Source organism: Cibotium barometz, chromosome 39, assembly GCF_041138505.1.
Source record: "Cibotium barometz isolate CiBa-2024 chromosome 39, ASM4113850v1, whole genome shotgun sequence".
Taxonomy (NCBI): Eukaryota; Viridiplantae; Streptophyta; class Polypodiopsida; order Cyatheales; family Cibotiaceae; genus Cibotium; species Cibotium barometz.
In genome coordinates, this window is record NC_141084.1 from 41,453,298 (window position 1) to 41,466,544 (window position 13,247).

At 41.4% G+C, this 13,247-nt stretch overlaps 1 protein-coding gene across 2 annotated transcripts in view; it reads right to left on the reverse strand.

Annotated features, from left to right (window-relative positions):
* Positions 1–6,264: 6,264 nt before the first annotated feature.
* Positions 6,265–13,247, reverse strand: part of LOC147616102 (uncharacterized protein At4g37920-like) — a 30,290-nt gene continuing 23,307 nt past the window's right edge. The window contains exons 4-7 of one of the 2 annotated variants that reach the window (XM_086778741.1): positions 7,749–7,993; positions 6,902–7,089; positions 6,611–6,796; positions 6,265–6,493 (exon numbers count right to left, since the gene is read on the reverse strand). In XM_086778741.1, coding sequence (XP_086634867.1) covers positions 6,637–6,796; positions 6,902–7,089; positions 7,749–7,993 — 593 coding nt within the window. In that variant the 3' untranslated portion in view covers positions 6,265–6,493; positions 6,611–6,636. Of the gene's footprint in view, positions 6,797–6,901; positions 7,090–7,748; positions 7,994–13,247 lie in introns of both variants that reach the window. The other variant, XM_086778740.1, reaches the window with a different exon arrangement.

The following is a 13,247-nucleotide window of genomic DNA, read 5'->3' on the forward strand; positions in this document are numbered from 1 at the left end:
ACTTTGTGCTGGCACATGTGCATATGCCAAAAAAACAAAAAACACGCATGTGTTTAACCTTAGGTTTTCTATTGAACTAGGCCTTATAAGGAGTGATAGTCTTCAAAGGTTTAGTGGGGCACTTATTCAACACATATGCAGCATAAAGAACTGCTTCCATCCAAACCTATGTGGAAGCTTCTAACCTTTAAGCACGCTTTAGTGGGGCACCTATTCACAACAACATATGTAGCACAAAGAATTGTTACCATCCAAAACTTGTGTGAAAGCTACTAATCTTTAAGCGCGCATCCAACCATCTCGATGAGAGTCCTATTTTGTCTCTCAGCAAACCATTTTGTTGTGGTGCATAAGGAGTTGTACACTAACGCTTAATGCCTCTTTGTGCTGCCAAAAAATCTTTGAATGCATTGGACATATTTTGTTGTGGTGTATATGGAGTTGTACACTGATGCTTAATGCCTTTTTGTGCCAAAAAGTCTTTGAATGCATTGGACATGTATTCTCTCCCTTTTTCTGAACGGAGAGTTTGAATTTTTAAGCCAATTTCATTTTCAACCATAGCAACAAAGTGTTGAAAATGAGAACATACCTATGATTTTTCCTTCATAGGGTAAGACCAGCCGCACTTGTTGTAATCATTAATGAATGCAACAAATTATAAGTTTCCTCCCAAGGAAGTAGTCCTCTCATTAATGGATACACATGACTGTGTATGAGCTATAATTTGTGATCGGCTCTATCTCTGCTTCATTCTTTGGGAAAGGTTAGCGAGCAAGTTTGTGCATCCTTCACAAACATATCTTAGTGGTGGATCAAGTTGAGGAAGATTCTCCAACATGCCATGTTATTGCAAATACATCAAACCACCAATAGAAGTATGGCCAAACCTAGCATGCCACAACTAGCACCCACCAATAGAAGTGTTGAGGAAGATCGTCTAACATCCCATGTTACTGCAAAGCATCAAACCACCAATAGAAATATGGCCAAACCTAACATATAGAAGTGTGGCCAAACCTAACAATTTTCATTTGCATTAGAAGTGACTACATGCAGATAAGTAATAACACACTTTGTCAAAAGATTGACAAGAATCACGTGCACACACACACACATAGAACTTGTGCAAGAGATGAAGGAGAAATTATTTTTGTGAGCAATGTAATTGTGAGTTATCCATTACTCATTTTTGAAGCCTTATATATGTGGTACAAAATGTGGATACAATACAAGTACTATCTACGTGGGTTATGTGTCCTGTGCATTGCGCTCTGCCTATGTGGCTAGTGGATAGAGACATGTTTCTCCATACATCTCAACACTCACCCTCAATCTCAAGTCACGAGGAGGATGAGTACTTGAGCTTGCACCACTCAAGAAAAGTACTCCCATACACTGACGGATAGAGAGGTGTGTCTCCATACATCTCAACACTCCCCCTCGAGCTCAAGAGGATGAGTACTTGAGCTTGCACCACTCAAACAAAGTACTCCCATACACTGGCAGAAGTACTCTAAATTCTCCCGGGGCAATGCCTTAGTAAATATGTCTACAACTTGCTCCTTTGTCGACACATGTAGATCCACCTCTCCACTTAGGATCTTCTCCACTCTCGAATGAAATGATAGTGAACCTCTATTTGTTTCGTACGAGCATGGAACACCGCGTTATTAGAGCCAACATGATGCTCCTAATATTGTCGCAGTAGTATCGGGTCCACCACATCATACCCTAGCTATCCAAGCAAGTTACATATCCACATGGCCTCACATGCCGTAAACTGTTGCCCCTATGTACTCAGCCTCTCTAGAAGATAGTGCAACTGTCAAGCTACTTCTTAGATGACCACGAAACTACAGCACCTGCTAGGTTAAATACATATCCTGATGTCGATCTTCTATCATCTACACTACCTGCCCAATCATCATCCATGTATGCATAAAGCTCGGGCTCTACATTAGCCATGTAGTACAATCTGTAATCCAATGTATGCTTCACATATCCCATGGTCTGGCTTCATGGTCTGGCTTCATGGGTGTATGCATAAAATTGACTACATAGCTGAGATCCGTTCTAGTAATGGTGAGGTCAATGAGAGATCCCACCATCTTCCTGTACATGTTAACGTCCTCGATCTCATCATCCAAGATTGTCGTCATCTTCACACTCAGATCCGAAGATGTAGATATAGGCTTACACGTCGTCATACAATACTTGCCCAACATGTCTAACGCGTACTGCTGCTCTGCAACATCCATGTGTCATCACCTTCCCTGATAACCCCAATGCCAATAAAGAACCGTAGTTCTTGAATATCTTTCATCTCAAATTCATCTTACTGTTGTGCTTTCACTTGTGCAACTAATTACTTCCCATGACAACAATCAAATCATCAACATAAAGAATGATCAACACCTTGTCACTCCCCCACATCAATGCAAACAATGAGGGGTTTTCCAGACATGTATGAAATCCTAATTGGTACAAATACAATGTAATCTGACCATACTATGCTCGTGGTGCTTGCTTTGGCCCATATATTGCTTTTTGTTGCAAATTACATACTTTGTGTGGATATCTCTCATCTTCATATCTAGGTGACTGGTGCATGTACACTTCTTCTATTAAGTCTCCATTCAAGAATGCATTCGACATCCATGTGATGCATTTTCCAATGCTTAGCCGTAGCTAATGCAACCACCATACTGATTGTAGCCATCTTGGCCACCGGACTAAAGGTTTCCTCATAATCTAATCGGCCTTTGTATGTACTCAATCACACTTCCATCAGCATTGTGTTTTATCTTATACTTACACACACTTGCATTACTCTTAAGTAAATCAGCAAGTGTCCATGTACCCTTCTTTTCCAAGGCATCCAACTCATCATCCATGGCATGTACCCATTGCGAGTTCTCAATCGCATCCTCAAATGTTTCTAGCTCTTTCTCATGCAAAACTCTCTTCATGTAAGCATGATGCACTTCCACAAAGCCATCATATGTCAACCTATTGACCGGGTACTTCACTCGAGTAGACTTGTATGGCATAACACTCTATGGTGTAGTCTCGTGACTTGCATCTAGCTTAAACATGCAGAACCCACTTTCTTTCCCCAAGCCACAACACATATTGTTGCTCATATCAAGTATCTGACATCCAAATTTATTCATGCACACCTCATAGTCACACTTGATCATTTGGCCCATTGACACAAAATTCTTTGTAATGCTTGAAACATACATAACATCTCCAAGTGTTTGGTCTTTACCATTGACTGATTTGATCGGCACATCGATTATATGTGTAATCTCATGCGTTGTATCATCTCTCATGTACACAAATGAAGCATGATTAACTGGTTTGAACCATTCTACATGTGGTGTCATGTGATTTGAAGCACCTAAGTTAACATACCACTCATCACCAATAGTGTGCAATGTACCCAATAACATGCTCCATAGCAAGTAGATCTATAACCCTAATCTCACACTCCGGCTTTGCAAATTCTTGCTTATTTGGATTAGATATGTGTTGTACTCTCTGACTTCATAGCTTGTAGCTTGCTTCTCTCTGAGGATTCAACCTTGCTTTGATACCTTGTCAAAAGATCGACAAGAATCATGTGCATGCACACGCACAACATTTGTGCAAGAGAGGAAGGAGAAATTGTTTTTGTGAGCAATGGAATTGTGAGTTATCCTTTACTCGAGTATTTTTTAAACCTTTTATATGCAATACAAAATGTAGATAAAATATTAGTGCTACCTACGTGGGTTACGTGTCCCGCTTATTCACTGTGCACTGCACTCTACCTATGTGACTAGTGGATAGGGACATGAGGAACAAGGTCTATGAAAGGGTTGGTGTGGGTACTTCATTCTAATAACAATATTTTTTCTTAGAACTTGTAGGTGGTACAAATTGTATGACGAGAAAATCTTCCAAGGATATGGGTAGGTGTGTCCACATACGGGTCTTTGTGGGTATAATAATTGATTCATGCCATATTAGGTATATCTACCTCTAGGCACATGTCTGCAAGTTCACATGTCTTGACTCACGGCTCATGACTCACGTTTCCAGGCTCATAAATCACACCTCACGTCTCACATATCCAAATTCACATCTTTTTATATGGGACTGTAGGTTCACATCTCTTACTTGAGAGCTGGTTTGACTTGATTTGTGATAATTTTTATGTTTTTTTAAACATGATTGAGTGATTACTATTTTAAATATTAATTAATAGTTGTGATGCAACTAATTAAGTGATTTTTAGATGATTTTACATGCCTCTACTCTACCAATTCAACAATGCATGAACAAATTATGAAATGCATGAACATAAATTAACAACTTCACTTTAATTCGGAGTGGATTTCACTCTTAATCATAATTTCTGAGCTAATTTTTTGATCAAAGCAATGAAATCTAAACCTCTCAAGCTCCACGTAAATCACAAAAAAATCAAGGTTTTTACCTACCAATAGATGAAATGCAATACCCTAATGCAAAGTAAACTTTAAATCAAAATCCAACACAACAAACAAACACATCCAATCCTCCAAAACTATATGTTTTTTGGAGCATAACAACCTAATCATCACCAAGCAATATTGGGTGATCCTAATAGCTTAGAATAGAAATGGAGCTAAACCCTACTCGAGTCCTCAGAAGCGACGCCAAATATGTTCAAGTAAAGAGCTTACCTTAGTCTTACCTTAGTCTTAAAGCACGTGTCATTAGGTCTTACCTTAGAGCCACAATATATAACTTCCTGAGTGGGTGCACTAGCTCGTCTGTCACATTGTCACACCGGAATGCTCCTTTGCCAAAGGAGTGAAGGGAGAGCTCTAAATGTCTGGATGGAGGCAAGAAGAGATGGTTCTTTCTCAAATAAGAAACTAATGAAAGAAGAAAACCTATAAACACACCAATCCAAACAAGCATCCATCAGATGTGTTCAATTGGGTCTAGTTAAAATCAAGGTATGGTGGCCAACCAGAACAACCTATCATACAACCACCCCTAAGCCCTCTACGCTTGAGATCGAAAAAGCAATTAAATTCAATAGCCCTTTACGTGAAGCGTGGACAATAGATGCCAATCCTAAAGAAGTTGCAGTGCAGAGTGCAAATAAAAAAGCTTTTCATGATGATTTTTAGGGCTAGCAACAAGTGAAAAATGTAAGATCATTTATAGAGGGCTTGTTTCACTTACACATCAGTATTGTAAACGACAAACATAGTGCTTTTGACCGCCATTTTTGAAGTGTTGTTATATTGAGGTTACATGTGAGCATTGCTGAACATTTCCATACGGGCAAAGACTTTCTTGAGGATAGGAACCAAATGATTAAGGTGACTCAAGACATCATTAAAAAAAGAATCAAGTTAGGACAAGAAGTTATATATAAAGTCACACCGAAGAATAAGGTTTACTTTCTTTATTTTAAAAAAAACCAAGAAGTAAGAATTATTATTTTTTAAATAGAGATCCGATTCTTCGCAAACCATAGAAACAAATGCCCCAAGCTCTCCTAGAGACTAAGGTTCATCTCATTTACAGTGGTGAGGATGCTTACGAACTAAAGTTACCACAAGGACGTAGAGTACATCCAATGTTTTGGGTAAGTTACCTAAATTTGATCGATAATGAAACCCTTATTTACATCACAGAAGTACATCATCTTCCACATAAAACCTAAAAATATTCTTGGTGTAAGAACGACATGTACTAGTAGGGATAGGCAATAGGGAGGATCCATATGAATAGTTTGACGTACAGATTCCCTAATACTGTTTCCACCGACATGAACATTTTCAGGGGAGAGAGTGTGTTACATGTCCTGCATCGATGGGATTTCCCAAGAGATGGGTGTGTGCAAATGGGAGTCAACCAATGCTTGAGGTGAGCAAAAGGGAATTACACAAGGCCATGTCGCACATTCACTGATGAATACCACTGCATTCATGTATGGTTAGAATTTTAAGTCAAAATACAAAGCTATGCATGTTTGAAGAAAGGACAATGATTACGGATCACCTTTCGCATCTCCACTTCATGAGTGCATCACCCATGAGCTTTAAGTTGTAGTCTTGTTCTCTGTTATTCCGCTTCAAGGGAGTGGCTATTCATTGTCCACTAACTCTACTGCATGACACTACAAGCTTCACTGCGCTAGTCTAATAATGAGAGCCATGTAGATCAATCCAACTATTTGAGCTTTGATTGGAAAAAGATTTATGAGCAGGAGTAAATGACAAACATTTTTATGTGAAGACTAACATTTTTCAGAAAACCGAGGTGTTTCTTGCCAAGTAACTATTGTGCATATGTAGGCCTGCATTATGTAAGGTATATAAGGACACTACCAAAAAAACAGTTGTTTCAGCATCAATGATTTCCTACTTCCAATCCCGTGCTTTTTCCTCTGATGGCAAAGAAGGGAACCGTGAAACCCCTACTCCCATGGCATTTTCTTCCACTGTACATATGTTGTCATGGAATCGTTAGCTTTCTGACCTTTCGGTCAACCAAAATATTGTTCTCATAACTAAGTAGGCATACATGCAGCACCAATCCGTAAGAACGGAAAAACTACCTGAAATCATGATTGTAAACATGGCATTATAAAAACTGGTCTTCTAAGGTCTTCTTAAGAATCTCTAACCGACTAATAAGCACGGGATTCATCAATTGTTGAGCCGATTGCATCAAGGTACTTCGTTTGTTGTGGTAGTAGGCATCTAGCACAATCACGATCCAGTTATGCAGCTTTTCAGGTGTCCTGTCAGACAATTATGTAACAAACACTAAGTGAGCACTCATTGGTCTCATTATCTTATCAGAAAAAGCTCTGTATTGTTGAAAGTATTGACATGTTTCATCTTACGTGTATAAGAGATCAATATCCTTTCCTTCCAGCTCAGCTCCAGGAGAAAATGCCTCAGTAAGAGCTGCAAATTGCTCCTTTGGATCCTCGAAGGACAAGACATGCCGCATGATGCGGACCTCTTTCGGCACCAGTCTCTGCATGTTTCCTCGAGCTACCATATAAAGGTGATGCAGTATATCCTTGACCTAAATATCCAGCAGATATAATAAGCAAATAGGCATTCTAGCATAAACGATATGTTGATTATAAAAGATTCCATCCTCCACAGATGCAATTAAGATATATTTCAAGCAAACAGGCATTCATGCTAAAACAAACTTACTTCCTGAGTATTCCAAGGGTTCAAATCAAGCAAGAATGAACATAATCATATGAAATTATCTTTGGGGGAAAAAACATATGAAATTATCGCAGGCGCACATTTCTGGCCCTCTTGATGCATTTGTCAGGCCCTGGAAGGGGTAGGCAATGGTCATGTGAAACCTTCCCCCAGTCGAAAGGTTCCACAAAAATGTAAGCCTTCCGGTTCCACATGGCCATTCCCCACTCCATGATTTGCCTCTTTGTATATGGTATCTTTCTAAAAGCACACTTTCTTATAAAATTTTAAAAAACTACAGCAAAGTTATCCAAAATTATAGGCTTATGTGAGGCAGGTGCTAGAATTGACTGCCCGTCCATGACAACCAAGACATAAAACACACGTTAAACTAAAGCTCAAGTGAACAACTACTTCCTAGCTCCACCCCAGATTCCCCCCCTTCTTTTGCGCCCTTTTCCAACAAACATTAGAGAGATCTTCTAGTTAAGTAAATAGTTTAAGTTCATGAGGATATTTCCAAACCTCTTCCTTCATCATGTTTGATTCCTTTGAAGCTGCCCATGCCTTTGTTATCAGAAGCATCAGAGTGGAATCAAGCTCATTTCTTTTTGCAAGCTCATCTATCTTATTGCATGCTATGTCCAGGGATGGAGAGTTGAGAATTTCATCAAACTTCATCTGTGCAGCACCGACCACTGCCACCTCCTCTACTGCCCTATCATGAGCCTCAACTGCTGCAATGCATTTTTCCGCAACAGTTGCAAGATCTGTGCACATCAAACAACATGCTCTGTGCTTAAGTACTTTGAAACATCGCAGATTTCTAAATTCCCAGGTTGCTTGAAAAAAATAACATGAGCACCTACCAAGTTTTGAATTGACATGTTGAAACTCCCTTTGGGCTTCAGTATTTTAATTAAACATAACGGCAGAAAAAATCCTTCACTTCTAAGTTTCAGGTGCTATAATATGCATGAAAAAAAGATGGCACAAGTGAACACAACCTTATTCCTGTAGTCATGTGTCATTCATATATTGAATAAATGGTGAATTGTGAAAGATGACATAAACAAAAGGTCATCGTCGCGTCCTTTAAAGATGCACAATCAAGGCTCATGGTTCTTTAAAAAAGGGCCACTTTTAAAGAAGCTTTCATGTACAAAGGCATAGGATATATACAAATGGAGCTGAGAAGAGGTCTCAAAAAAGGTGTAGAAAGCTAGTAAAATAAGGATAAATGGGCTGTCTACAGAGACAGACCAATGACTATGCAGACCCCAACTCCCAAATAGGGACATGCAGCCTGTGGGCCAAAGATAAACCATGCATGGCACTATGGAATTGCAATGGCACACTTTGGTCAACCCCAAGTAACTTCAGAGAGACGAACACTAAGAGATGTTATCTTTTCTATAGAGACACATCAAAGCCCCAAAAGAGGTTTGCCAACAGTAACACAGCTACACTTCGGAATAAGCACACAGCTGAGAGTCAAGCATGTGGAGGAGTGAGTTGATTTGGTGAAGTAGCCATGCTTTTCAGTCACACCTTCAAAGCATGATTAATATTATCAAGAGGTGTGCATGCCATGTTTATGAGGACCATGTGAGATAGTGCCTCCATCCTACACATTGTTGTATGCTATTTTTCTCCAAAGAAATTGTGCAGTAACAACAACCAGAGTTCCCTTTCTTGCAAAGGATAGATTTTGCTGTTAGGAGACTTTACTGCAAGGATAAGGGAGAAAGCAAGCATTGGGTCTCCTAAAATTTTCAAATTCCAACGCCTATGCCCAAAGCCAATCACTCCTACTTATCATTCCACCTAAACAGTCCACAACATTCCTTACCTCTCCACGCTCAGTTCTCACTTACCACCATTCCCACTTTGGCCACGACCTAAATCCTACAAATAACACTTCTCTTTCTACAGGCTTGTCAGACATTGAAACCCTACTCACTCTAAGTGCTAACGCTGACCACCTCACCCAATCTCTTCACAAGGTTATACCAATGAAAAGTTTACCTTATTCCCAAACTTAAATAAAAACAAAATGCATCTTGAATCCATGAGAGTCTACACACAAAACTTCAAAAAGTCAACTCCGTCATGTTAAGTGTCTCCCTCCTGTTTTAGCCCCACCCTCCTGCCTCCTATTATCACTACCCTCCTGCTCTCTGCCTACGCCTCGCCTGTTTCCACCTACTGCCCCTGGTCTTGAGCGCCCAAGCCTCTCTTCATCCCACCACCTCCTTCGCCGACCCTTCACTCCTTTTCTCTCCACCTTCTCCCGTCTCATTGTCGCCTCCCTCTCCCTCCTTGTGCGCCACCCCACACCCCCCCCCTCCCCCCTTTTTTTTCTTTGCCTCCTCTTCGAGCCTCCTCCTCGCTTACCCCCTCCTGCGTTTTTGCATCAGGTTTTTAGCATTTGGACTGTCTCATTTCGGCAGGTGTCGGCTTCCTTTGGCCTTCACCCCTCTAGGAGTCCACGGCATCCGCTCCATCATCCTTGACCGAGGCCACTGCCGCTCCGTGCCTCTTCTCCAAAAGCAGACCTCCAGCTCCCAGCTTCAACACTAGTGTCACAAGACGAAGTGTGCTTACACTAATTAAAGACTGAATTCTGTTAGAAGTCATCTCCTGTCTAGATTTATACACCAGGGCCTTTGTTGTGGGTGTGCCCGCCCTTATCAGGTGTTTTATCATTTTTCCTCACTCCCCGCATTTTTCCCCTATTTTTCCCCATTTTTCTGTGGCTTGGGAGGCAGCCCATGTGCTGGCCGACTGCTGATGAACTGGTCCACGACTGCATCTGGGAGGTGCCCAACTGCTGTTGATCTGGCCGACTGGAGATGTGTCTGGTCGTGGAGTTCTCAGGGCCAGTCGGCCTGCTGTAGGCAGCCGACTGCACATGTGGGGGCATATAAATAGGCCCCCAGCCCCCATACTACACTTGTATCATATTCGGGATCTTCTTGTGTATATCAGAGCAGAGTTACACGCCTACATCTCTCTCTCTCTTGTGCTGTTTTTCTGCCTGCGTTTTTTGTGCTCGTGTTCCCAGATCTGGTCATCGTCTCCGCTGCGTATTCTGACATGGTATCAGAGCCCTAGGCTCTAGATAGGTCTTGGGATTTGTGTGAGCAAGAGGGGGACTGTTTTGTGGCTGATTGGTGGACTGTTTTGGACTGTTCGGGAAGAGGAGAAGCAAGAGGAAGGCGGGCTGATTTGCTGGACAGCCACTTGCAGGTTTGTAAAATATCAAAAACTTTGCGGAAATCCACATGCTCTAGTATCCTCGATGATGGCATGGAGGGTGAAGATGTGGTCAAGGGTAGAGTGGCTCCTCCAAAAGCCTGCCAGTATCCCAGTCTCTTCTTTGCAAATGAACTGAGCTCCGTCTCTAGCACCGATCCATAGAGTTTGACCGATGTGTGGCCAATCATGATCATCCTGTAATTATTAGGATCAAGTGCATCTCTAGCTTTGAGGATGGGGGTGATGGTGTTAGCGGACCAAGAGGGTGGAAATCCTTAACAAAGGGCTCTATTGAACATGCAGGCTAGTAGGGGTGCTAGAGTATCATCGGCATGTGAGATGTACTCGACAGTGAGTCCCTCGTGATCCTAGGCCCTTCAATTCCTAGTTTATGGATGGCCTTGAGGACCATGTCCTTTGTGAAGAAGATGGAGGTGGTGGGGTGGGGATCTGATGGTGAGGGTAGAGGTGGTTGATGGGGGATATGATAGATGGAGTGTGCATAGCAGTGCCATGCAGGTGATAGGTGTGGAGGGAGATATTCTCAGAGTTTCCTCCACGCCTCTTTGGAGTTCTAACCTAAGAAGAGTCGGTATAACTCATCCTCTTTCCGAGTGTGTGATCAAAACCGTGCTGCCAGCATGTGAAAAATGTATGGGCCATGCGTAATGCAACGGGGCTCAACTGAAGCACATAGTTCAAAGCTGTTGGGGTGTCCAACTCCACCTGGTCGTAGCCGCGCCCGTGGGTATGGATGTCATGATCTTGCCCAGCTCGCCCAAGAGGCTAGCTTGAAGCAAGTCACACAGCTGGCTGCGCGTTGGGCGGCTGTCACCATGGATACACGTCATGACCAGGCCAAGCCCAGGGGACTAAGGTTTTCGAGACACTTTTGCTTGACCATTAATTTGTACTTAAGCAATTAAACACTGACCACAACCATTAAATATCATCACACATGCTGAAAAAAATAATCACATGCACAGGACACCACAATGGGACCAGAATGGATTGTCCCCCTTCAACCGAATTCTCTATTCTTCAGGAGTCATCTTTCAAACAAAGGATGTGGGTGCTCAACACCGGAATTTTCCAAGTACATATGATTTCCAATCAAAGAGAGAAATTGAATTTGCGAGAACAGTCCCACAAACCCACGAAATTTTGCACTTGTACCCAGAGTCTTCAAGATTTCTCAAAAAGCAAGCAGCTTTTCGTCACAATGAAACTCTCCATAATCACTCCGAGAGGTACTATCTATGCTCAGGTCACCACAAAAACATCTCTGGCACCCAAGAGAACATAAAACACTAATAAACGCTTCACAGAAGAGCTTTTGCCTATATGATATGAGTGAGAGAAGCTCTGCTTATGCACATGACAGAGAAAGAGTACCATAGGGGCTGCTATGGGACTGTCCAAAACAGAAAAACAGCAAACCACCACCTTGTATGACAGAAGGAGAGGTTGAAAACCACATGCCCAAGCCAGTTATATGCACATTTGCAAGTCAGCAAGCTGAAAATAACATCCCTTGCCTTCTTTTGCAAGTCAACTAGCTCAAAATAACTCCCCCAGCCTTTTTTAGCAACTCGTGGAGCTATTTGTAGCTTCTAGGCACCCAATCTTGCGTTTAGTCCATAATTTATTAAAATAGTCCATCTCTGGTGGGTATTCACTTATAAGTTATTAATTGTTGGCTGCCCAACTTCAGTGAGTGTGTACACATACACTTATAAGCCTTACAAACCATATAAATGAATAAAATCCCATGAAACTTATGTTTTGTGGCCATCTGTCAAGCATTTTCGTGCCAGTTAAACCTCTATAAAGATTGCACATCAAATCATGACCTCCAGAGGTGTCCTCTTCCATGTGAAATGTCTGCACATCAAATCATGACCTCCAGAGGTGTCCTCTTCCATGTGAAATGTCCATATCTCATAAATATGAGCCTAAAGTTGTGCACAGCATACCATGTATGTGTGAAATCACAATACATAGAGTTCCAAATTGTCTAGCAACCCATCATACCTTGGAAATTCCCCGTTCACATCCTTTGTAAAATCATTGTGCAAATGACGGGTGGACCAAATGGCGACATTCCCCCCTTGTCATAAGCATTTGTCCGCAATTGTAATATAGAAGTAGTTCATAGAAAATTTCAGTTTTGAGTAGCATATCTCATAACGTTAGATCCATCCAAATCCAAGTTCTTGTCAAGCACATACATAAGAGCCAACAATTGTGCTGTTCCATAGAATAAGAGATCAACTACCAAAAATAAAAGCCAACCTTATGGCAAGAAATCCATAAATCCACGAATTGCAATGACCACCAGTCATTCCAACCGTTGTTCATCAGGGTACCACTCTACTCATGAGTCTTTCAACTCTTCTGCCATGACATTGAACTGTATATGAGCACTGCCCATATGATCCATATGCATGCACATACCATTCTGGTATGTTCTTGGACTCCATATTAGCACCACCCATATGATCCATATACATTCGCAGACTATCATAAATGTATTCATCAAGATAGATATCAAGGAATTCCAGAAGACAAAGTCAAGAAAAATCCAATATAAGTGAAAAAATCCATGTCCCAAATAAATGGGTGAGAGAAAACAGTCCCATGAGTCCAAATATCATAATCATGTCTCTTTGTCCATTCTCACCAAAGCAACTACCCTTCCATGAGTTCAGATAACACTCTCCAAGGTTACCACCCTTCCATGAGTTCACATAATCACTCACC